Here is a 23,404-nt window from a genome sequence, read left to right on the forward strand (position 1 = left end):
TTGGCCATCCGACGGAATGAGGCCGCCAAAGTGATCCGCTATTGCGTGTCGAGTGAACGACATACGCAAAAGACTGGCGCATGCAAATCACGCGTAAAACAAATGCATCCTTGCAGGTGTCATAGGACTGTACGCAGTATCGGCTCTTTGTACAATGTCACCCTAGGTGAATGAACTGCTGATATTATACAGATAATAATGGGCTTTGTGAAAGGGTATGTATGCTTATAAGGTAGCAAACTTAGGGTAGATAACAACTATAAATGTCAACCATATGTCTTTTTGAATTATGATCAACTTTAATTTATATCAAAGTAAATGTATAGAAGTTCTAGTTACGTCAAAGTTAACTGTGCGAAATCACAAATTTATATCGAATGATCAATCTACGTTATAATAAAATAAAGTAAAGAAGAAACGTGATAGAAACGTTTCATTCGTGATGTCGAATCATTAAGAGGATAATTAATCAGTAAAATATTCAGGTCAAAGTAAACAAAAAAAAAAAAAAAAGAAAAGAAAATTCGTTCTAATGAATTTGTCCTACGATAGAAGAATAAGTAGAAGATAATCGTAAAAAATTTGCAAGCGTTAAATTTCATCTCAATGATAACAACGATCGGAATTAATACGGCACTGAAGAGCGAGGGTGAGCCGACACAAGGCTACTATGTTGGTAGGTTGGAGTTGGTCTGGAAAGGTTCGAAGGGTAGGGATACTCGAGGGGATGAAGTCAAGCACTGACCAATAGTAGCTTATATACTCGGTTGGATTAGCATAAGACTGCACGCAAAGCTGACGTTCAGGAAGACGATAAGAGAATAGCCGGCCGTTACCTGGACTACCACGACTTTCAAGTCTGCTGGTTCAACCACTGTGCGTTAACCTCGAATCGTTTACGAAATTCTTTTTATTCTCGATTATCATCCAAGTCCATTATTGACTCGAGGAAATCGAAATGGTGACTAGGCAAGATTGCGACGTACGTAGAAACGATTGAAAAGTAATTACTTTTTTTCTTTTTTTTTTTTTTTTTGGACAAGCCGCCAATGTTTGTAGAGTAAGAACAATATTTATCTTACGATAATGATACGAATTCATTTCGTTAAAAGATTTGTCAAAAAAATGAATTACATGATAGTTTTTATACTCACGTTGATCATCGTAATATTACTTTAATTTCATATTTTCAAGATATTCGATAGGATCAATACGAATATAATAAGTAATTAAAAGTGACAGAGTACTTGACCTTTTATCAATCTCATCTTTGATTTTTCCAACGTTGTGAAATTAAAATTCAGTCTCGGTTGGGGTTAATTGTAAGATAGCGTGCGAAGTAAGCGTAAGTAAATGTTAAGTAGGAAAGTCTCGTATTAGCCAACAAGCTGAAAACTACATAAGGGTGAAAGGGCCTCCTCAGGAGTGTGACTGACCCATCGAGGTCAGCGATACTTAAGTTCTAAGTACTATAAACGTACGTTAGATTTGAATTTAAATAATGAATTCCTCCTTTGTCCAAAACCTTTTCGCGAAATATACTTCTGATATTATCTGCATGTCAAGGATATTTCTACTATTTCTTGTATTCTAGTAATAAATTTGAAATGTCTGGAGAAAATTCGTAGAGAATTAAATGAAAGAATATTATTGATTGCTTGTACTTTCTTTTATTCGTCACCATTAAAGTTACAAAGATATTTAAAGTACAAAAGTTCGTCTTTCGAATACTCGATGTTTTTATATCGTTCAATTAAGTAACATTTAAGTTTCAAATAATGTCAAAGAAAATTTTAATTATCATACATTTACGTGAATTATTTAATTCTACATGATATCTCGAATCAAGCGACATTAAATGAATATATGAAATTAAATAAATTATTTCGGCAATAAATAAATGTTTATATATTTCGAGTATACGTTAACTTATATAAATAAATTATCTAAATATCTATCTATCCGTTATTCTAATGTACTTTGGTATTTACATAAAAGTATAGTTATATTAGTAGTAATTTAATATAGTTAAATTTTATTTCATTCATTTTCATTTGTACGTAGATAACTTATATCGACAGATGTTCTACAGTTCCTACAAATTCCATTTCTCTCGATCAATACGAATGAATTTAATATCGCTTAAAGCTCCGTCGTTTCAATTTTTTTTCCGAGAGGGTTAACGGTTGTCATCGACCCTAAAAACAAGGGTGATTTCCGATTGAAGTCAGTCGTAGGCTCTGTTACGGTTTCCGAGCTGAAAGGAAAGAAGAAGAAAAAAAAAGAAGATAAAATATAGAAAAATCAAATGTTTACAATAAATTATTTAATTCATTATTTCACGTAAGAATAATATTTGAACAAAATTAGAAAAAAATTTTTTTACCTAGAAACTGAAGACACCCTTGGCTCGATATAATAAGGCTTATCTTCTGTTCTTTGTTCAGTATTCACTTCATTCATCATCTCTTCATTATTAAGAGCATTTTCATCCAAAGAATCTCTTTCTGATGTATGACTATAAGATTCATCGCTTTTAAACCATTCGTTTTCATATGCGTGCATCCAAATTGGATTAGAACCCTCCATACTATGTTTGTTCGTATTAGGAACACGTCCTGGACCTCGAATAAATTCTGAATCCGATGTACCTTTAAATGATTATAGTTATTGATTAAATTTTTTTTTTTTTTTTTTTTTTTTTTTATAAAAATAATGATTGACCGAATTTAACGAGAAAATGTATACGAATATAAATGATAAACGTATAAAATAATTCGTACCAAATGATGATGCATTCGCTGCTTTAAGCTGTCTTTGAAAAGATGCTCTTTGAGAAAGACATAAAGCGATACACAAAATGAGAAGAGCTCCGAGAAACAAAGTTAATGTTAAAAGCCAGAATGTTGTACCAGCTTGTTCATACTGAACAATTGGCTGCGACTGAGCTGGCTGTGTATCCAACACATTGAATTCTTTAAAAAGATTGTCCAATTTTTCGATATTTCGATCAACCAATTCTAATACTTCAGACACCTCGAGGATCGAATTATCGCGACGATTTACCAGATGCAAGTATAAATCCGTTTTCGTTCGATCAACCGAACCATCTTGATTCTCGTGAACTTTATACTCGTCCACGTTGACGATTGCACCGGTCACGTTACCCAAAGTTCTACGAATATAATATGAATTATTACATCTCTATTTCTACTGTAATAATTTATTTGCAAATCATATAAATAATTACTGTCGAAATATTTCGATTCTATTTCGAATTTCAGGTGGATGCTGGCGAAGAACAAATCGAACTCTTTGATCTTCACGTAATAAATAAATAAATACTTTAGCTGTGTCCATTAATCCTTGTGAATCATTAGCCAAGACCTAAAAAAAGATCATTACAATTATTAAATATTTATTGCATTAATTAATTATTTATTGTGTTCCAAAACTCTGAAAAAAATATATACCGTAAAATCGAAGTAACCTTTCATCCCCCTCTGAGGATCAAAATTCAAACTAACCGCTCCGGTAAGCTTATGAACGAGAAAGGGTTGAAGTTGAATATCGTCCAAACCTTCGGTCAAAGTCATATGCATTTTCCCAACTTGATAATAAGAGACAACTCCATTATCTTCCGCATCCAAATCAATAGCCTGTACGTTCAATGTATTATTAATTAATAATTACATATATACGTACAAAATTATATTTATATATATTCATTAATATTAATTATCATAAAAATTGCTTAAAATATTGTCGTGAAATTTTATAACGATATATATAATTTTATGATAAATATATCGTAACATTAATAATTATTATTATGACTAAGTTAAAAATTCAATAATAATAATTATTTATTATATCGAAAGGGATATAGGAATAAATAAATATTATTTATTATATAATACCTTGACGTTCATAAATTGAGTTCCAAAGTCAGCTTCGGTAGTAACACCTCCAGTGAATACTTTGTTTACAAATCTTGGCGGATTATCGTTTATATCTTCAACCGTGACGATGACTTTCAACAGTGTATCATCAGTTTCGTCGAAGATAGTTTCGTTCGTCGGAACGGTCGAACAATCTTCGGTAGCTTTTATTATTAATGTGTGTTGTGTTTGAGTTTCTCTGTCTAATGTCTTCGCAGTCTGAAACAACACATCAATTCGTTCGTTCATTTATTTTATTAGTAAGTTACATATTAACATTTGTTTAAAAATGTTTACTCTTACAGTAAGCTCGTGCTTATAAACGTCCAAGACAAATGATCCATCGTCGTTACCGCCAACTATAAAATAACAAACTTGCGTTGGTGGATCATCGAGATCGTCAACTTCATCTCTATCGATTGTTTCAGGAAGTATAGCCATTTCTGATCTCGGTAATTGTTCCTCGGTGAAATTAACGTTAAAAACATCGATCAAAAATTGAGGCTCGTAATCATTTATATTGCGAACATAAATTATTAAATCCAGATCAGAGCTCAAAGGTGTCGGTATTCCTAAATCGTAAGCTTCGACTCGTATCTAGATAAAACACATATAACATTTTATATCTTGCATATGATTAATTTAATTCGTTTCTATATCAATTAACGAAATTTGTATCATGAAAATATAACTCGATTGATAATTTTAATGTTTATAAGTACTTCGTATAATCTTTGAAGTTCTCTATCCAATGGAAGCTTTAAAGATATAACACCGGTTCTATCGTCAATGTGAAAAGTTCTCCAATGGCCAGCAAGATCTTGTTTTAAACGAAAATGAACGTCTCCGTTTGGCCCAGTATCGGCATCTTCCGCGACTATTTGAATTATCGACGTGCCAACTGTGACGTTCTTAAAAGAGACATTTAATAATTAGAAAATAATATAAAATAGAATATTATTATATATGAAAAATTCAAACTAAATTTTTACTTCGGATACACGAATGGTGGTGTTATGTTGCGGACTGATAAATATTGGTGGATTGTCATTGTAATCTGTCACGCAAATATCTAAGATCGATGTCACCTTGTTACTTGGAACTCCGAGATCACGAGCTTCTAACTCCAACGAATAATTACCGAACTTTCCTCTCAAACTTCGGACAGCTTTAATCCGCGCCGTCCAATAATCCACTTGTTCGAGCATGAACAAACCTAATGTTGGAAAATTGTTTCGAAGTTAATATTTCACGAAGCATCCTTTTGTATTAGGTATCTTTAATTATTTCCTATCGAATAAACTAACCCATCTCGTTGCCAGACAGTATTCTAATAACAACACGTCCATTGGGAGTTGTAGGATCATCAGCATCCTGTGCCTTTGCAACCACTATGGAATCTCTGATATCGTGAAATTCCGATATGCTGACGCATTCCTGAGGTATATCGATTTTCGGAGGATTATCATTCACATCGATTACCGTAACTCTGAAGAGATAATAAATAATATATAATAAATAAATAAAAAAAGAAAATATATGTATATATATATATATATATATATATATATATATATACACGTAGATTTTACGTATGCTTTTATGTATAATTATCTATTATGAAATTAATAATTATTTCTCTAATTATAGGATTTGAAATAAGTCCAATATATATTTTAAATTTAAATCAATTCATTAGAGAAAATCTAATTGATAATTTATCGTATACTCGGATAACATACGGAATTTGTTTAAAAGCGTTTCTCGATTCCCCAGCGGTATAACCAAATTGATAATTATCCCAAGCCTCTATGACTAGAATATAATTATGTCTGGATTCCCAATCGAGCGTATCAGCAACCGTTACAGCTCCTGTTTCTGGATGAATAGCAAATTTACCCTAATAAGTATGATAATAATTAGTTTCAATAAATATGATAATTATTAGTTTCATTAAGAAAAAAAAAAAAGAAAGAAAAAAAGATATTTCTTAGTATATGCAATCGATATAATTTAAATATTCACCTGAGACGACATTCTATCTAGAAGATATGTAATTTTCCCATAATCACCGCTATCAAGGTCTCTCGCTTGAATTACAGCAATTTCTGTACCGATTTTGGCATTTTCCGTTGCAGTTATGTTACTAATTTCTGTGACAAAGTATGGATTATTATCGTTTTCGTCGAGTACTTGAACGTACACTTCCGATAAGCTTGATCTAAGGAGATCATAGAAACATACATTTTAAAGTTATTTCGAAAATAATCGCATGAAGATTTTTGTTAAATAGCAAAAAGCAAATATTTTGTTTACCTAGGTGGTATTCCTGAATCAGTAGCTCGGACAGTAAGATTAAGCCAAGGATACAATTCTCGATCGATTTTATTTGCAACGACCATTTCACCAGTTTCAGGATCCAAATGTACAAGATCGGTTAATTCTTTCGGACTTTCTAAGGAATAAGTGATACTACGATTTTTATCAGCATCATCGGCAACAATGCTAGCTATATTAACACCATTTTTACTATTTTCTGTAACCGATCGTCTATAAAATGGTCTTCGAAATTTCGGATTGTTATCGTTTTCGTCTTCGATGATTATACTTAATATAGCTGAAATAAAAGTTAATATAACGATACCGTAAATTTTTCAAGTAATCAATATAACATCATAGAATGATTTAATTAACAAACCAGAGGCAGTTTGTAGTCCTCTAACGGCAGCCAAATCTTCAACAACCAAACCGAGTCTTATCGTTTCAACTCGTTCCCTGTCCAAAAGTTTAACCACCCTTAGCAAACCATCGATCGCGTTTAATTCCAAAGCTGCCAAATAATCGTACTCTTGAATTTTGATCAAAGTACCTTCTTCGTTTCGTGCCTCGGACGAATTGTGATCGACTCGATAACGTAAAATCGGTGCGATGTCTGGATCGTTAGCAACAACTCGATGTACGTAGGCACCTACCTGAAAGAAAGAAAGAATATCAATATTACAAAATCTAAATGTTTCATGATGAATAAGATCCTTAATAATAAATAATGGAAGAGATAAAACGTCAATTGAATTCTCGATTGTCATATATTATTTCGATCGAGATTCGTTGATTAACTTACTTGCGTGTTTTCTCGGATAGTAACTGTACCAGGATCGATGAATAATGGAGGTTTATTATTGACATCGACGATAGTTATATTCACAAGAACCTCGGCAGTTCTTTGTATTTCCGTTCCACTGTCGATGGCCACTACGTTTAAACTATATCTCGTAGTTTTGGGTGACGTTAAATCAGGATCTAAATTAGAACCGGATGCGACCCTAATCACACCGGTTTCAGGACCTATCACGAACTTGTCACCGGCACCGTTTTGAATACGATAAACTATTTTGTTATTTGGCGAAGACAAATCTTTGTCCCAAGCTCTCACCTATTTTTACATGATCGCGTTAAAATTACAAATTGAATGATTTGTTTTTTAATATTATTTTTCTTTTAAATGATGTATATAAGATTTAAAAGAAGAACAATGTCTTGCCTGTAAAACGCTGGTTCCACCTTCTAAATCTTCCGGGATGCTTCGTTTATATAATGTCCTTTCGAAAGAAGGTGGATTGTCATTAACGTCCTTGAAATAAATAATGACAGGTGCGTCGGAACTCAAACTTGGCGTTCCCATGTCTCTAGCTCTCACCGTTAATTTCAAATGCCTCACTGACGTTTCCATGTGACCTTGATTAATAGGTAGTGCTTCGAAGTCTAATGGATTGACCAAACTTATTATACCACGCTTCGGATCGATCGTAAAGTTCTTCGAAAATTCGCCGGACACCAAAGCATAAATTATGTCGCTGTTCTTCGTACCTGCAGTAATACACGAGAAGAAAATTTATTGGGATAATTAATTCGATAATTAAGATTTTTATTGATTATTAACGTTATCTTATTATTATTCGTACCATTTAAATCTATGTCGAATGCTTCAACGATTAATGGAGCTTCAAAGTGATCTTCATTTTCCAAAAGAACAGCCTCGTATTTGTTTTGTAAGAAAACTGGTGCATTGTCGTTTACATCATTGATATTGACGATCAGCTGAGCGGTATTACGATTACCCTTTCCAAGATCATCTCTAGCTTCAATTGTTAAATAATGTCGAGAAACTAATTCTCGATCAAAACTCGGACCAGTTTGTTTAACAGTAATCACTCCGCTTATTGGATCTAATATCAGGCTATAAATGATAAGATTTTATATTTACATGAAATGATAAGATATTATATTTAAACTAAATCACTCTTTCTCTTTTCTATTGGTATAAAGTTTATTAAAATTTTTACTTACGCGTGTGCAATACTACCGCCTAAATTTGTGTATCTAATCCCACGTGATCCAAAAGTCCCACTGTCTTCGTCCAATGCTTGAACCCATGCTACTGTACTACCAACCGGACAATTTTCTTCGATGGAAACTTCATAAATGTTTTTTGTAAATTCAGGATAATTATCGTTTTGATCCGTTATAAAAATTGTCACTGGTACAGCATTATATTTAGGTGCATGCGATACGATCTCTTTGGCGATTAGGGTAAAATTGACCACTTGAAAGAAATAATTTATTTTCTTTAATTCTATCTGACAAAATGAAATTTAAGATAAAAATAAGACGATTATAATACAATATAGTTATAAACAATATTGTATTTTTTAAATTTTCATCGCTTATTTTTCAAATGCCAAGTTAAGTTGAATTTATTTATCGTTACATAAAATTAAATATTTATTATTAAATATTCGATAAATTTATATTTTCCATATGTATATTGACGTTAAAAAATAATAATAAATTATTATGTAACAACGAATAATTCTTATCTTTACCTCATTTAGATTTAATTATACAAATTTATGTTCATATCATACCTGATCTTTTCTCGAAATCAAGCTCGCTAGAATTCTTTACTCGAATTATAAACGGTACCTCGTTGATACCTCTTGAAGGTGTTACATCAAATATTCCATTGCCTCCTTCAATGAACATTCGAAACGTACCGTTTGTTCCCTAAAATGGTATTTTTTTTTTTTTTTTTAATAAAAAGAAAAAAAATAAAAAAAAATTAAAAATAAAAAATATTTTTTCTTTGATAATCGCAAATTCTCCTATTTACCAAGTCGTGATCATAGACTTCAGGTATAGCGTCACCAATAAAATTGACGGGTGTGTTTTTTGGAGAGTTCTCGTTTATCTCAGCTTGGTAATACGAACTTCGGAAGGTCGGAGTTTCGTCATTAACATCGGTCAAAATCACTGTTACCTCCGTCGATACCGACGGTGGTGGAATTATTCTAGAGACTTCCTTAACAGTGATTTCCAAAACGAATGTACCTTCGACATTTTCCTCGGCTTCTCTATCGAGTTGAGCTCTTGTAAATACCAAACCGGAAGTGGCGTCGATATCAAACAGGTACCTTGGTCCTTGAGTAATGCTGTAGGTAACTTTATTGTTGATACCTTTATCGCCATCAGCAGCACGAACTAGAGAATTAAAAAAAAATTAATATAATTGTTTTCAATTTTTTATATTATTACAATATTAATATGTTAATCTTTTTTACTTTCTTTTTTTTATTTTTTTATTTTTTTTTTTGTAATATCTAATCTCGTATACGATCGATTAGATGTTATTAACAGTGAATTAATCGTGTATTGATTATCGGTATTATTAAGATTAAAAAGTAGATGCAATCTTTCTGAAAAACTTTTTTCATTCTTCCGCTACGGTCTACCGGAGCTAACCTTGTAAAACGGATGTACCGATCCTGGCATTCTCGCTGATTCTAGCAACCGGTGTCATGGATATGAATTCGGGTGGTTGATCCTCGACGTCCTGTACCTTCACTAAAATAGCTGTTGTTCCTGTGTTTACCTGAAATAATTATTTACGTGTTTATAAGAATCAAAAAAAAAGAAGAAGAAAAAAAAAGAAAAAAAAAAAGAAAATGAATAAGACGAATCGACAGAGTTGTAATTATAAATCTATTTCCTACAATAATTTGCTTCTATCTATTGCATGATGGTACTTACACACGAATACTAAACGACGTTATGGCAAGATTATACAGGAGTATTATCTGCATGATATTAGATAAAATTCATTTTAATTTTCACAGAATAGAATTTTAAACGTACATTAATCTTTTCGAGGGCATTGACTCACACGTTTAGAGTTTTAAGTTGTAGTTTTTTTTTTTTGTTTATTTTTTTTTCTAATAACAAATCGTTTCTGACAAATTTAATGAGTTACCACTAACTTTTTCGTTAATCGCACGATCCACCGCCAATATTCTCAGCTGATATAAATATTTCCTTTCGTAATCCAGTCGACCAATTAATCGCACAATTCCTTTTCCATTGACCGTAGATATCCCAAAAATATCATTGTCTCCGTCTAATTCTTGAAGATAATAAACAACCTGTCCATGGGCACCTTCGTCCGCATCGGTTGCTTCGACAGTTGCTAATATACCTGGACCAGAATCTTCCCGTACTGTCAAAGACGTTGGATGAGGTCGAAAAATTGGCACATTATCGTTAATATCTTCGACCAATAGCAATAAACTTTGAGTGATAAAATTTCCTTCTCCTAACTTTCCATCAGTCAGAGTTAGGACCAGAGCGTATTCATCTCGAACCTGATCGACAAATTATAATGTGTTTATTAATGACTTTTTTTTATGTTTTCTTTTCTTTTTTTGTTTTCGTCGATTTAAAGATCAATAACGATCGAGACGAACGCTTCTTCTATAGTATAAATCTATTTTAAATTCGAGTTATCTCACAGTCTATTCTCACGTCCCATCGAGTCCTTTAACAAGCTCAGATTGTATACTTTCGATCCATTCAAACCTGGTAAAATCGGTCCACGAGGCATTCATGCGAAACGCGCAAATTATAGATCATTTTTCTTTCCCTTTGTAACCACCGCTATAGATATTTCTCCGAGTATTATATCGTTCTTTACTCAATACTAATTTCATTCGAATAGTTTTCAAAGAAAACGTGTAAAGAAAGGAATAGAAATCTCAAGGAATTATTTTTCTTTTTTTCGTCCTACACAATTAAAATTTTTATTACGATATCTTTTTCTTGCTTTTTTGTTTTAAAGATAACGATCAGTCATTTAAAAACCATTAGAGATAGATACATGAAGATGATGTAGCATCGGTAAACTCACCTCTCTGTCTAACAATTTATTGAGATATATATTAGCTTCGTTAAGACCGAAATTCTCAAGTCGAATTACATCGCTTCCAGGTTGATCCCTGACGCCAAACGTCAGACTGTCACCGTCAGGATCGATGCCACGTAGTCTATAAATTAAGCTGCCTGCAACAGAAGTCATTTGGAACGAATTACGGAATGATGCGGGTCTTGATCGTTCACACGGGTAATTGAAATTCGTCGGAAGCTCAAGACACTATGCGATTTCGTGAAACCTTATTCCTACATCAAAACATCTTTATTTGTTATTTCGTGTATTTCCCTATTTAATCAAATACCGAATGAAATTAAATTTGAATTGTATTCAATTGGCCCAACAGGTTGTTTATCTTTTTGACGACAATGCCAAAAACAAAACAATTCATTTAATTTTATATGCAATATTAAATAATAATATTTTGATATATTTTTATTTAAATACGTTTAACTGATCGACAACATTATACATATACATATACATTATACATTATACATTATACATATTCTTATGCTGTTAAAATAGCTTCAATTTGATAGTACGTCATATCAAATTGCTAGTCACGAAAGAGTTAATAATATTAATGTAAAATCTATTTAAGTGTGCGAGTGCGATACCTCTAACTATATATATATATATATATATATATATATATATATATATATATATATATATATATATATGTATATATGTATATATGTATATATTTATATATGTATATATGCTTCACTACGCATCAATGATTTAAAGATCATGAGAGAAACACAATACCCGGGAAGTATTGGAAAAAGAAAGGAAGCAGCACCGTTTGAAAGACAATGCTCCAAATTAGTCAAGAAATGTTTATGAAGCGTGACCAAACGTAAATATGTAGCAAGAGGAGAAGTCTAGGTAGTCGTTTAGAGCACGCGAGAACAAGTCGATCGAATCGAATGCATTTCTACGTACCGATTAGCGTTTCTGGACCCTCTTTCAATCTCAGAACAATTTCTGGCTGTCCGTCGATGAGAAAGCGTGGCGGATTGTTTCGAGCCGTGCAACTTTCCGAAACACATGCTAACAATAGAAATAATAGTATCAGCCAGTCTTCCTTGAATCTGCTTCTCTTGTAAGATCGTATGAGCCAAGAAGACGAGCCAATTGTTTTAATCGTAGTCATCTTGTTAATCGAACGTCTCGTTTAATCCACATTGTCTTCTTTCAAAATTTTTCTCAATTTTTATCTATAATGGAAGAAATTCTATTAAAATCGTTGAGATTTTTTTTTTCGCAAAAAAAAATTCGAAATATTCGATAAATCTTATATAGACACGATGATCTAATAATTATTTTTTAATTTAAATATCTACGAAATTAGTTTATAATTTGTTATAAGATAATTCTGAACCTATAAAAAAAAAAAAAAAAAAATATCATCTTTAAATTTCTCACTATTCTTTCATTGTTTCGAAAATATTTAATAAGATAATTATTAGATCAGCTTCTACATATATGTATGCTATTTAAAATTATGTCATTAATATGGATAATGTTAATATAGAAAAAGTACTTATTTGAATGAAAAATTAATAAAAATGAACGCTTTCTTCGCGCACGCTTTATTTTTACGCTCGTACAGTTGCACGCTTTCCGCATTGTCTTCGTCGTAGCTTAATTACACGAAGACCTAACGATGAGTCAACGTGCTTTAGTGCTGTTAGTACGACACGAGTTTCTTAGACTAGTCGGACTCTCCGTACGAACTTCTCAGGATCCAGATTCCGTAATTGGTTGCGAAGTGAAACATGTCCCAGAGAAGATGAAAGTCGCTCGAATACTTAGTTGTGTGTTTGCATGATGATTATAAGGGAACGTAACGAGGTCATCATCAACAAATACATCTTAAAGTTTCACTAACATTTTATGGGCGATTTAACCCTTGAAGAAAAAATTTGCACGCATGTGCATGCTCCTACGATCAAGTATTTCAGAAAAAGTTTCATTTAATAGCCTGTGAAAAATTTTCTTTTCTTTTCCCTTTTTAACAGTCAAAATAACTTCATATGAAGCAATTCATATGTATGTATACTCTCATGTTTAATTAATATCATTAATTAATTTCTATATACGATCGAATATGCAATAAGAAATTAAACTTAATACAATTTCAATTTTGTTATAAAATTATTATCTTTCAATTTGAAGTTCCTTATCAAAGTTAAATCGTAATCAAGGAAGTGGAATTAGTATAACTATATGTTTTATCTTTTTCTTTTTTTCCTTTTTTTTTTTTTACATGCCGTTTGATAAACGGCTCCATGAACACAATAACTGCTTTCTCCTTGGTAAAGACGGTCATCGTACAATGTCAAGATTTTCATTCCGACTGACCACGGGGACAATTAGAGACGAAGTGAAAGCCAGCCGGAAGAACCGACGCATTTCTCACGAGGATGTTACTCAGCCACGTAAACGTAATACACAAAGAAAAAGAATGTAAGACGAGTGTAAAAACGAGTTCGCTGACTTTACTTCAATGAATACCGTCATGTTACGTAATACGTAAGTACATCTTCTCCAATTTAATCGTAAGTCTTGTCTCATCTGTCTTCGTTTTATTTTTTTCTTTTTTTTTTTTCAATTTATAATTAATTAAAAATTATTTTGAGTTTTAATCAAGATTTATCACAATAAAGACGTCTTTTAGCTTCTCTCTATTTATCGTCGATGGTTCTTACGCTCGAGTAAACTTTTTCGATTTCAATAATAATTAACTTTCGCGAGAAAGTGAATATTTGAAAAAGAATAAGGTAAGACAGTCTCGTAATAAGAAAGAAAAAAAAAAATATATATATATATATATACTAACAGAAGAAACGAAAGTATTAAAAACGAATTCGTGGATTAGACGAAAGTTTCCAAGTATAACAGTAAAATAAACTACATAATTTTCTAGAAATGGTATCCCAGTGGGACGAAATAATAGTCTGAACTTAACTAGTCTATTGTTATGTAAAACATAGAAAACGAAGGTAGTATTGAAGACACGAAAATACAATGGCGAAATTATCGGTTTTTTTTTTTTTTTATATAAATTATATCCCTTCGGTGAATACTTTTTAACGTCGGCTGATTATATTCTATCCATTTATTATTATTATCTTTTCTCTTTTCATGGAAATATTACGTACATAAATGCGCGTAAGGTTAAATTCAAGTTATATTATATTTGATTATACCTATTAGAAAAAAAATAAAAAATAATAAAAAAGAAAGAAAATATATATATATATATATATATATATATATATATATATATATATAAATGAAGTATACAAGAAGCGTTGATAATGTCGGTACGGATAATTGAATTTTATAGAATCAAAGGGCGTGAATAAGGTCGTTGAACCACGATCACGACGTTCATTAAGTTTCTCGTTCCTTGGCTTCCTCAGTACTTATTCCTTCGAGTTCTTTGTAAAGGCGAGCATATCCGGCCGTGGTCACTCGTCTGCAAGGCCGATGCCAGGAAACGAGAGATAACTATGCGAGATTACGAAACGCCTTCGATTCCATCCCAAAGACCCCAAAGGTATATATCAAGATTATTGAACGAAGTCGCGATCAGAATAGTCGACTATGTTCGACTTGATGATTTATACTTCCCTACATTCTCACGTTTTTTAATTGTCTATATTTATTTGTTCGATGTGTTGAGAAACATTCAATTATATTTTTAACCTCGTACAGAGATCTCTGTACGATTTTATAATAACAGTGTTTATAACACTGTAACTATAAAATTATTAAGAAAATTGTCAAATACTTTTAATTATTTGCAAGGACTTGTTTATTTTCATTCGATCTTAATTAATTATTTCGAATTATTCTTTAATCTGTTAACAGCTTAGATCCATTTTAAATATATGTATCTACGTTGTATAACAAAATTTAAATTAATTCCTTGAAAGTATTGAAATTACATTTATGATAATAATAATAATAATAATAATAATGTTAATAAATAATTATAATCATTAAGATAATAGTAATAGCATTAGTAATAATGATAGAAATATCAATGGATAAATTTTTATTTACAAAATACTTAAGAATTAATAAATGAATTAATAATGTATAAATTATAACCGAATATATATCATTATATGATATATTTTATAACAAGGGATTTCTAATGAAGCTTGAAATTAGAGAATATTTTTAGAATATTAAGGGAAAAAATTAAAACAAAGGAAAAATAAAATTTTCAAGGATGAAGTTAACGTTGAAAGTTAGGGATTACATTTGTTTGGAAATCGACGGAGCGAAGAAGAGGATGTTCGTCAGTATGCCCCCTTTTGGACGATTCGACATTAAAACAACACTCGTGAACATAGCGAGTGCGTGTTCCTCTTGCTAACGGAGTGTGTCGGCCACGCTCTTGACTTTTAAGACTCCGCTAAATGTGGAGGCCACGCAGTCTGCTTGCCACGCGCAGAAAACGGTCTTGCTCCTTAATCGTACGCAAATTCTCGCGAGATCATACAGCGTGCAAAACAAGAGCATTTGAAAACTCTACAAGAACATTCGAAACATAAGATCGAATAAGATTAAGAAAGATAATGTTTAAGTATTGGGGGATGGGAGATGGGAAGAGAAACGTTGTTACGATTTTAAACCTAACAATGACTCGTTGTTTTCTCATTTTTCTTATTTAAATAAAAAAAAAATAAAAAAAAAATAAAAAAAATAAAAGAATTCTATAAAAATATTCTTTCTTGAAAATATGTTATACATTTAGAACGTTCGATTCGTTGGGCAACGAAGTGTTCGAAAAATTTCTTCAACATTCGCGTGTTCTAATGAAACGTTCGCGGAATACAAACTTCATTTCAAACTATTACCACGAAAGCTATAAGGAAGAGCATAAGATTTATATCGAACTTTTCTTCGAATGGATTTGACTTTCGGTAACTTGTATTGGTTGATCGATAAAACCATCTTTCATGGAAACGACCTGATTTCAAAGAAATAATGGCAATAATTTCACAAATGATAAAAACAACGTTTGTTACAGTAAATGATAATACAATGGAAGAAATTACAATCGAAGCAATCAAGATTCTTTTCAGTCGATAAATCATATTCACTTTTTTAACGTATAAAGATTCCAATAGTTTTGAATTTAAATCTTTTCAATTTATTAAATTCCTAAAATAAAAAAGAAAAGAATTTATTATTAGTAAATAAAATAAATAATATAATAGAAGAATAATAATAAGTTTTGTCAATTTCTACGAATGAAAATAATTAAAATAAAATAATTATTAATTATTAAAATAATTAATTAGAAAAAGAAAAAATAAATATAAGATAATAGAGAAGTCCTTTTCTTTTCTTTAAATTTATCGATTCAATTTGACAATAGATAGTTAGACTGTAAGCTCGTATTTCAAAGAGGTATATCCCGAGACGAGTGACGTCATTTCCTACACCTGCCATGCATGCTTCCGAATGATAAAGCCATGCGGGGTATCGACACACCCCATAATACCGTCTGTTACCCAGCCAACCCCATAAAGGATATTCGTCGCGTGACGACCTCTTCCCTGCGTTTGTTTTCTTTCATGTGTGCACGTGTGTACGTGTGACAGTGGCCTATCGACGCATGCTCGGCAGGTGTAATACAACGGCCGTGATATCGATGCATGCGTAGGTACCTGTTTAATATACCTTCTTATATTACACCATCTATCCGTGCAATAACTATAGCATAAAACTATACGATTAAATTTCGATATCGAGCTGATATCGAGTAAAGTTGTCTGAATTATTTTTTATTCTCTCTTTCTACCACTTATTCTTTTCTTTCCAGTTAATAATAAAATTCTCTCTTATGGCATAATCAACCAACGATTATTTGTATCATTATTAACTATGTATTTATAATAGTTATAATTCATTAATAGACGATCGAATTACAGGAAACATACATATACATATCGCATGTGTATGTGTATGTAGGTGTGTTAATGTGTACATACATTCATTTTATTATATTTTTATATTTTTTTTATATTCTTTTTCATCTTGTTCATTAAAAAATTCAAACCATATACCTGGTCGTATTTCGTACCGCAAAGATAGAGATAAACGCGTAACGAGATAATTGAATTTTTACAGGTCGGTAAACAACTTCCGTAATTAATTAAATTTGGTGATATTTCAATCTTATAAATTGTATAAAATAGAATTCACTTATTTCGATATAATATCCTCATTCAACATTTTTAAAATTGGTTACCAAGAAATAGATTTTATTTGCAAGCCACAATTATTCTTTCGTTTTGACTGGCCTACCACCGTCGAAGAAATGATAGCAGTGAAACGTAAGATGATAGCAGATGGTAATCGAGAATCGACGATCGATCCGAATGAGAGAATCTTCTACGACACGGATGGATGCATATTCAGACCGGAAAATTGTTTATCGATCCTGTCTCAATTTTAATTGTATAAATCGATCCTTAAGGAAGTGTTTCCTCTATTTGATATTTTTATAATATAACTTCGTGCTCGAACAAACATGTGGGCTGCGTGACTTCTACCATCTTATTTATTCCACGAAGGAGTCATCTCTTCGTAGAAGAAAGTCGAGAAACTTGGCTAATGTTTTTTAAATGTCAGATTTAATCTTGATAGATTATTATCGCCGGACATATTGAAATATTGCAAGAAATGATTATTCGTCGATTTATTTCGTTCGATCGTAAGTCGAAAATTTTTATTTATATTTTGTCGTCTTTTTTTTCTATTTTGTTTTATTTTTTTTTGTTCCTTTTCTCTTTTAACAGTTAGTACGAAAGTAGTCGAGATAAAAAAAATTTGTTTTTGAACTTTCGTTAGAAGCTTCGGTATCAAACGGAAATTGCGAACGTTCGAAGAAAGCGATGCACACGATCGCGCCGCCGAAGAAATACGATTTCGCAAGAATATTACGTCCATACATTTCCCTAAGAAAGAATCGTTATTATCGTCCTTATAATTTAACTTTCGTAGTTGCATAAGAACAACGATTTCCAGTTAATAATTAATAATGGTAGACGTCGAGAAAAATCTGGGACAGTACCAATGTTCGCACTAGTCACGCATCGATGTTTACGACGCGTAAGATTATCGTATAAAAATTAATTACCATTTCGTAATCATTGAAAATTGTTAAGCGTAGAATGTAGAAAATCATGCAATAACCTGCTGTTGTTCGTTGATAGGTTAAAATTTTCTGTTTCTCTTTCTTTATTTCGTTCTAACTTATACATATAGATATGTATAGATTGATATAGATTAAAACAAGTTAGGAATCTCGTTCGTAAGAATCGTGAAATAATTAAAAAAAAACAAAAAAAAAAAAAAAAAAAAAAGCTATACTCGCAATAAGGTCAATAGGAGGCATGTAAAAGGTGACGAAAGTATTAATTACATGTCTTGGGTTAGTGAGAATTTCCTTCTATAAAATTTGTACGAACGTTATGTAGATACGTGCACGTCTATCAATGTCGCATGTATCAAAACTCACTGTCCACATTGACATATTGCAGAAATTCAAATCACGCAAACATAATATACAATGATATTTTATCAAATAACTTACTATTTTTTTTTATCGAAGTTTATAGATCCCAGTTTCATCGTCCTCAATTTTCAAAATGTCTATCGTACCTTCGTCCTCCTTCTTATAATAGCCCCAAAAACTTTTATCCGTTTGTGCGCTGATTTACTTTTATACTTTTTTCCGGCTTGTCAAAAAAAAAAAAAAAAAAAAAAAAAGAAAAAAAAAATAGATAAATAAACTCGTACGTCTCGAGCATTTCCTCGACGCAACGAACGCGTCGCCAATTCAAATCATCGTGAGCGCGCCAAAATCCTATTGATTTGTACTCCTCTTAAACTTTCTACAAAACTTTTTAATACTCGTCCATTTTACATTCGTACAAAATGCATTAATAATAGCCAAACGATTATCGTTAACAGTAACGTGATTAAAAAAAAGAAAAAAAAAAAAAAAAAAGCGAACAATTGCAAATGAATGAAAAATGAATAAAAAAATTTAATAAAAATTGAATACGAAGAAAATCTTTTTTTTTCCGTCGAATTGAAACTACATTTTTGTGTAATAAATTTTTCCAAAATTATGAACAATCGAAGTTTCTCTTTTTTAGCAATTAAGTTTCTCTTTGATCGATGAAGATCCAGTCGACGTCTTCCAAGGAAACAATAAAAAAAGAAAAAAAAAAAAAAAAAAAAAAAAAAAAAAAGAAAAACAAGAAAGAAAGAAAAAAGAAAAAAAAGGACGAGATAAAGAAAAAGTGAGAGGGAAAGCAGAAGACGTCCGATGCTCACCTGTTCGGGCGAGCTCGCGTTGTTAAACTGAAAGTCGAAACGATGACGGCGCGCGAATTCTCCGTGCGGAGAGTGAGGATCGTAGTCGGCTGCCATTCGCGTTCGTTCTACGCCATGAGCACTGACCGTACACGGAACACCACAAAATGTACGGTTGTTACGAGTTAAATTCAGCCCGGCGTGCTCCCCGAGGCGTGGAAGGAGGGAGGTTCCCCCCTTCGAAACACCTCCGGTCACCTGTGCTGCCCCGCCGACCGTGGAGGAAGTTTTATACTTGTGGGAAATGAAAGGGTGGGGTGGGGTGGGGGGGAAAAATGCATCCAGAAGAAATACGTTGAGGAACTAACTCGATGATTTTTCTAATTTCTTCGTCAAACGTTGAAGGCTAATTTGTAAAACAGAAAAAACAAAAAAAAAAAATTGTTAACTTTGACAAGGTAGGAATAAAGTGACGCGATGATTTTACAAAAATACGATCTATCGCGTCTATCGATTTTTTATTTTTGAAAAAGAAACGTCATATAAAATCTTAATTATTTGTATAATTTAGAAATATATATTTGGATACAAATAGAATAAATAGAAATAAATTCGTATATATATATATATATATATCACGTAAATGTAAATTTCATTATTTGATAGTAATAAGTTTTAATTAAAATCGATAATGAATACTTTTGTCAATTGATTCTGTTAAAGACAAAGGAAATATATTTAAATCATGATTCTCCTTAAGTAACTCGAAGGATTACATACGGTTGACTCAACTGATTACGAATGTAATTCTAAAGAAATATACAAACTTACGATATTCTATCTGCACTGGCATATCGCATTGCATTTTCATCGGAAGTATTTTTCTTCGTGCTAGAGAGAACGTGTTTAAGGTACTGACTGCTATTCCAAGTAAGAGTAGATATTATCTTATATTCATAAGGGGCTCATTATAGACGCGTCTTATTACAAGAATATAACACTTGCCTGATACTCAGAAATTAATTTTATACATCTACAAACATTTTATATTACACCATTGTTCAATGAATATCGTATATCTATTGATTATATTTATAAAGAAATTTACATGAGAAAATTATTTGAAAATTTCATTTTAAATTTCCAAATTTTAATCTATCGATTAATAAGATCTTAAGTGCCATCTAGCGAAAGAATGGTAAAACTACGTTGTAGAAAAATGCCGCCTGATGATAGGCAACACTTTTTACGTGAATGTATAAAAAAACTTTTGCATGTACTATATGTAACTTTGAAAAAAGAAATCGACCAAGAAAACTTATAAGTTCTTAGCTCAGTGCATATCAACTATTGAAACATATTTTTACTGCATTCGATTTATCTATCTAGGATTTTATCTATCTATGTGAAGATTTCCTCTTGTTATCGATTGAGTCAGTAGAAAATTGCTTCTAAAGTTTCTCAAATGTCGCGCCATAGTCGGTAGATCGAACATTAAGTAAAATAAAACGATATAAAAATATTCGATAATAAATTAGAAGCTGATCATCACCTTTTGATCAAACTGTATGCATGATTTCAGTGATAGGTATGGAAATATTATGAAATATAAGTGGAATAGATTTTTGAATATAATTAAAATGATACTACAATATAATAATAAAAATAAAAGAAAAGAATTATATTTCAGATTATATTCTTTTAAAGATAGATTATTTGAAAAGTTTTCGTTAATCGTACAAACTTTATATATTTATTTATACTTATGTTTAAATACATAAAGCTAAAACTTATTTAAGTAGCTATTAGCTCGATATCAAATGTATATTATAAAAAAAGAAAATGATACACGTTATATCGAAAGGTAATATCGTGTATCCACGGTTTCACCACGTAGAGGTTGTTGCTTTTAAAAACCCTAAATGACTAACGGTGACTCTATTATTGTATATTATTACTAATATTTAAAAATCAAAGTAAAATCTAAGTTGCGTGATGACATGCCACTTCGTGAAAATTTAAAATTCAATGCTAATTACAGACATTTGAAGCTTGGCTGACTATGAAAGCTCAACCACCTAACACCGGAAGATTTAGTCACCACTATTAAGCACGACCGATCGTGCTTTCACGATTCTGCAAATTACATCGGGAGCCATGATTAGACTTAATTGCATCCGCGAACGTTCACACGAGTGTTCGTTCACATTCACGCGAATATTCTAACTATCTTACTCGCACAGGAGGAAGGATATTTTTTCTACATATAATACAAAAGAATTCGACAAATTCCCGTATAAAAATCTAAATTGATTTGAGATCGTTATTTCTACAATAATGAATGAATTCAACCTTTAGAAAAAGAGTTTCTAAAAAGGTCTAATTTAAAAAAAAAGGGTTAATTAAAAAGATCTGACTTAAAAGAAGAAGGAAAGAACGGAAAATTCAATCAATTATAAAATTCTCCTTTTTAATAAAGGCCCACTCAATTGTAATGCCCTTTTATGAAGAAAAACTTGATAACGCAGAGTGAGCATTTTGAGGAGAGATCGGCCTATTCAAGCAATGTTAAAGTTCTAAAAGCGAGCAAAGATTTTTCTTTAGTAAAAAAAAAATAATCGACCCAGGTCGAGCTGAGCAGATACAAATATGGAAGACTGTAAAGTATAACTTCAGCTTACTAACATTAATAGTACTAAGCCGACTGTTAGGTTACATGTGAAAGGGGTATAACCTACGCAAGTTTATATATACGATAAGCGCATGGTGAGAACATTATTCCCTTGTTGCGCTTGTAGTTCATATCTTTCGTTGAAGTCAAACACGCTTCGAGCGAAAGATGGAGAACACCTTTAAGAAAATTACGATCTAACGATAATTCTACTTGTGTATAATTATTCTTTTAAAATCAAAACTAATTGCAATCGCTTTTAATGTTTAGGAAAAGCGCGAAAAATCTATTATATATCGCGAGATTTATTTATTTAACCGAGAAGTTTTTTGACACGATTGTTTTCAAATAAAAAATAAAGCTTTTTCAAATATTCCGAGAAAAGGTATCTTCTCGTTTGAATCTCCCCATCTTTAAGATAAGACCCTATTCATTAAAATCAGCCAAGAATCACGTCTGGTTCATTACTGATATAAACCATTATAAAAAGAGAATTGATGAACATCATTATTTACTTAGATGGATGACAAAATATTTTATATTTTATAATAAATCTAAATGATTAACTTTTTTGCTATTTTTTTTTTTTTTTTTATATTTTCTATATTATTTTTTTTTTTTTATATTTATTTTTATATGAACACACATACTTATCTATGTAATGATAAAACTTCTTTGATCGAAAATTATTTCAATGAATTAAATATTTAATATAAAGTAATTAAAAATAAATTCTTTTTATATGTTATTGTATGGCACTGATTTTCTCATTTTAATTTAATAATTCGAGAAATATATATATACGTAAAAGGATTAATAAAGGATTTTGATTAAATTATAACTTGTAAAGTATTTTACATTCTATATATAAAATACAAAAGTTAGTGGAAAATTTGTAATATCTCGCAACATGTAAAAATTTTACATACCTATCTATGATATACTTGCGTTTCTTTGCAGTGGCACGCAGAAGGGCACGTATTTTTTTTTCTTTTTTTTTTTTTTTTCCGAAAAAGATTTTTCATTGAAATCCTTCCTAGCGATATGCTTAGAATTTGATATGAACATGTGTACGTAACGAAGGATAAGCACGAGCTATCGTTTAAACTTTTTCACCGGTTTAAAACATGCAATTCGCGTAGGTCTGGTTGCAATTAAACATGCGAAAAAGAA

The 23,404-nt window shown here is 31.3% G+C and overlaps 1 protein-coding gene across 1 annotated transcript; it reads right to left on the minus strand.

Annotated features, from left to right (window-relative positions):
- Nucleotides 1-1,894: 1,894 nt before the first annotated feature.
- Nucleotides 1,895-12,388, minus strand: LOC124428426 (cadherin-23). The gene is made up of 24 exons (XM_046972434.1): nt 12,151-12,388; nt 11,179-11,330; nt 10,256-10,636; nt 9,741-9,870; nt 9,112-9,479; nt 8,867-9,005; nt 8,289-8,544; nt 7,904-8,178; nt 7,483-7,808; nt 7,063-7,374; nt 6,640-6,913; nt 6,258-6,558; nt 5,967-6,162; nt 5,684-5,841; nt 5,249-5,430; nt 4,934-5,157; nt 4,664-4,852; nt 4,245-4,538; nt 3,921-4,160; nt 3,474-3,659; nt 3,251-3,387; nt 2,784-3,175; nt 2,387-2,651; nt 1,895-2,257 (listed from the first exon to the last, which is right to left on the minus strand). Exons 1-24 carry the CDS (start codon nt 12,359-12,361, stop codon nt 2,143-2,145), a joined length of 5,703 nt encoding a protein of 1,900 aa, XP_046828390.1. The 5' UTR covers nt 12,362-12,388; the 3' UTR covers nt 1,895-2,142.
- Between the last annotated feature and the right edge of the window lie 11,016 nt (nt 12,389-23,404).

This window comes from Vespa crabro, chromosome 1 (assembly GCF_910589235.1).
Source record: "Vespa crabro chromosome 1, iyVesCrab1.2, whole genome shotgun sequence".
Lineage (NCBI taxonomy): Eukaryota > Metazoa > Arthropoda > Insecta > Hymenoptera > Vespidae > Vespa > Vespa crabro.

Excerpts from the sequence above, each read along its gene's own strand:
- LOC124428426 (XM_046972434.1), bottom strand. The coding sequence starts at position 12,361 with ATGACTACGATTAAAACAATTGGCTCGTCTTCTTGGCTCATACGATCT. Across the intron at positions 10,637-11,178 it reads ATAAATTGTTAGACAGAGAG|GTTCGAGATGAATACGCTCT; the intron begins GTGAGTTTACCG and ends TTTGTCGATCAG. Across the intron at positions 3,176-3,250 it reads AGAATCGAAATATTTCGACA|AACTTTGGGTAACGTGACCG; the intron begins GTAATTATTTAT and ends TTATATTCGTAG.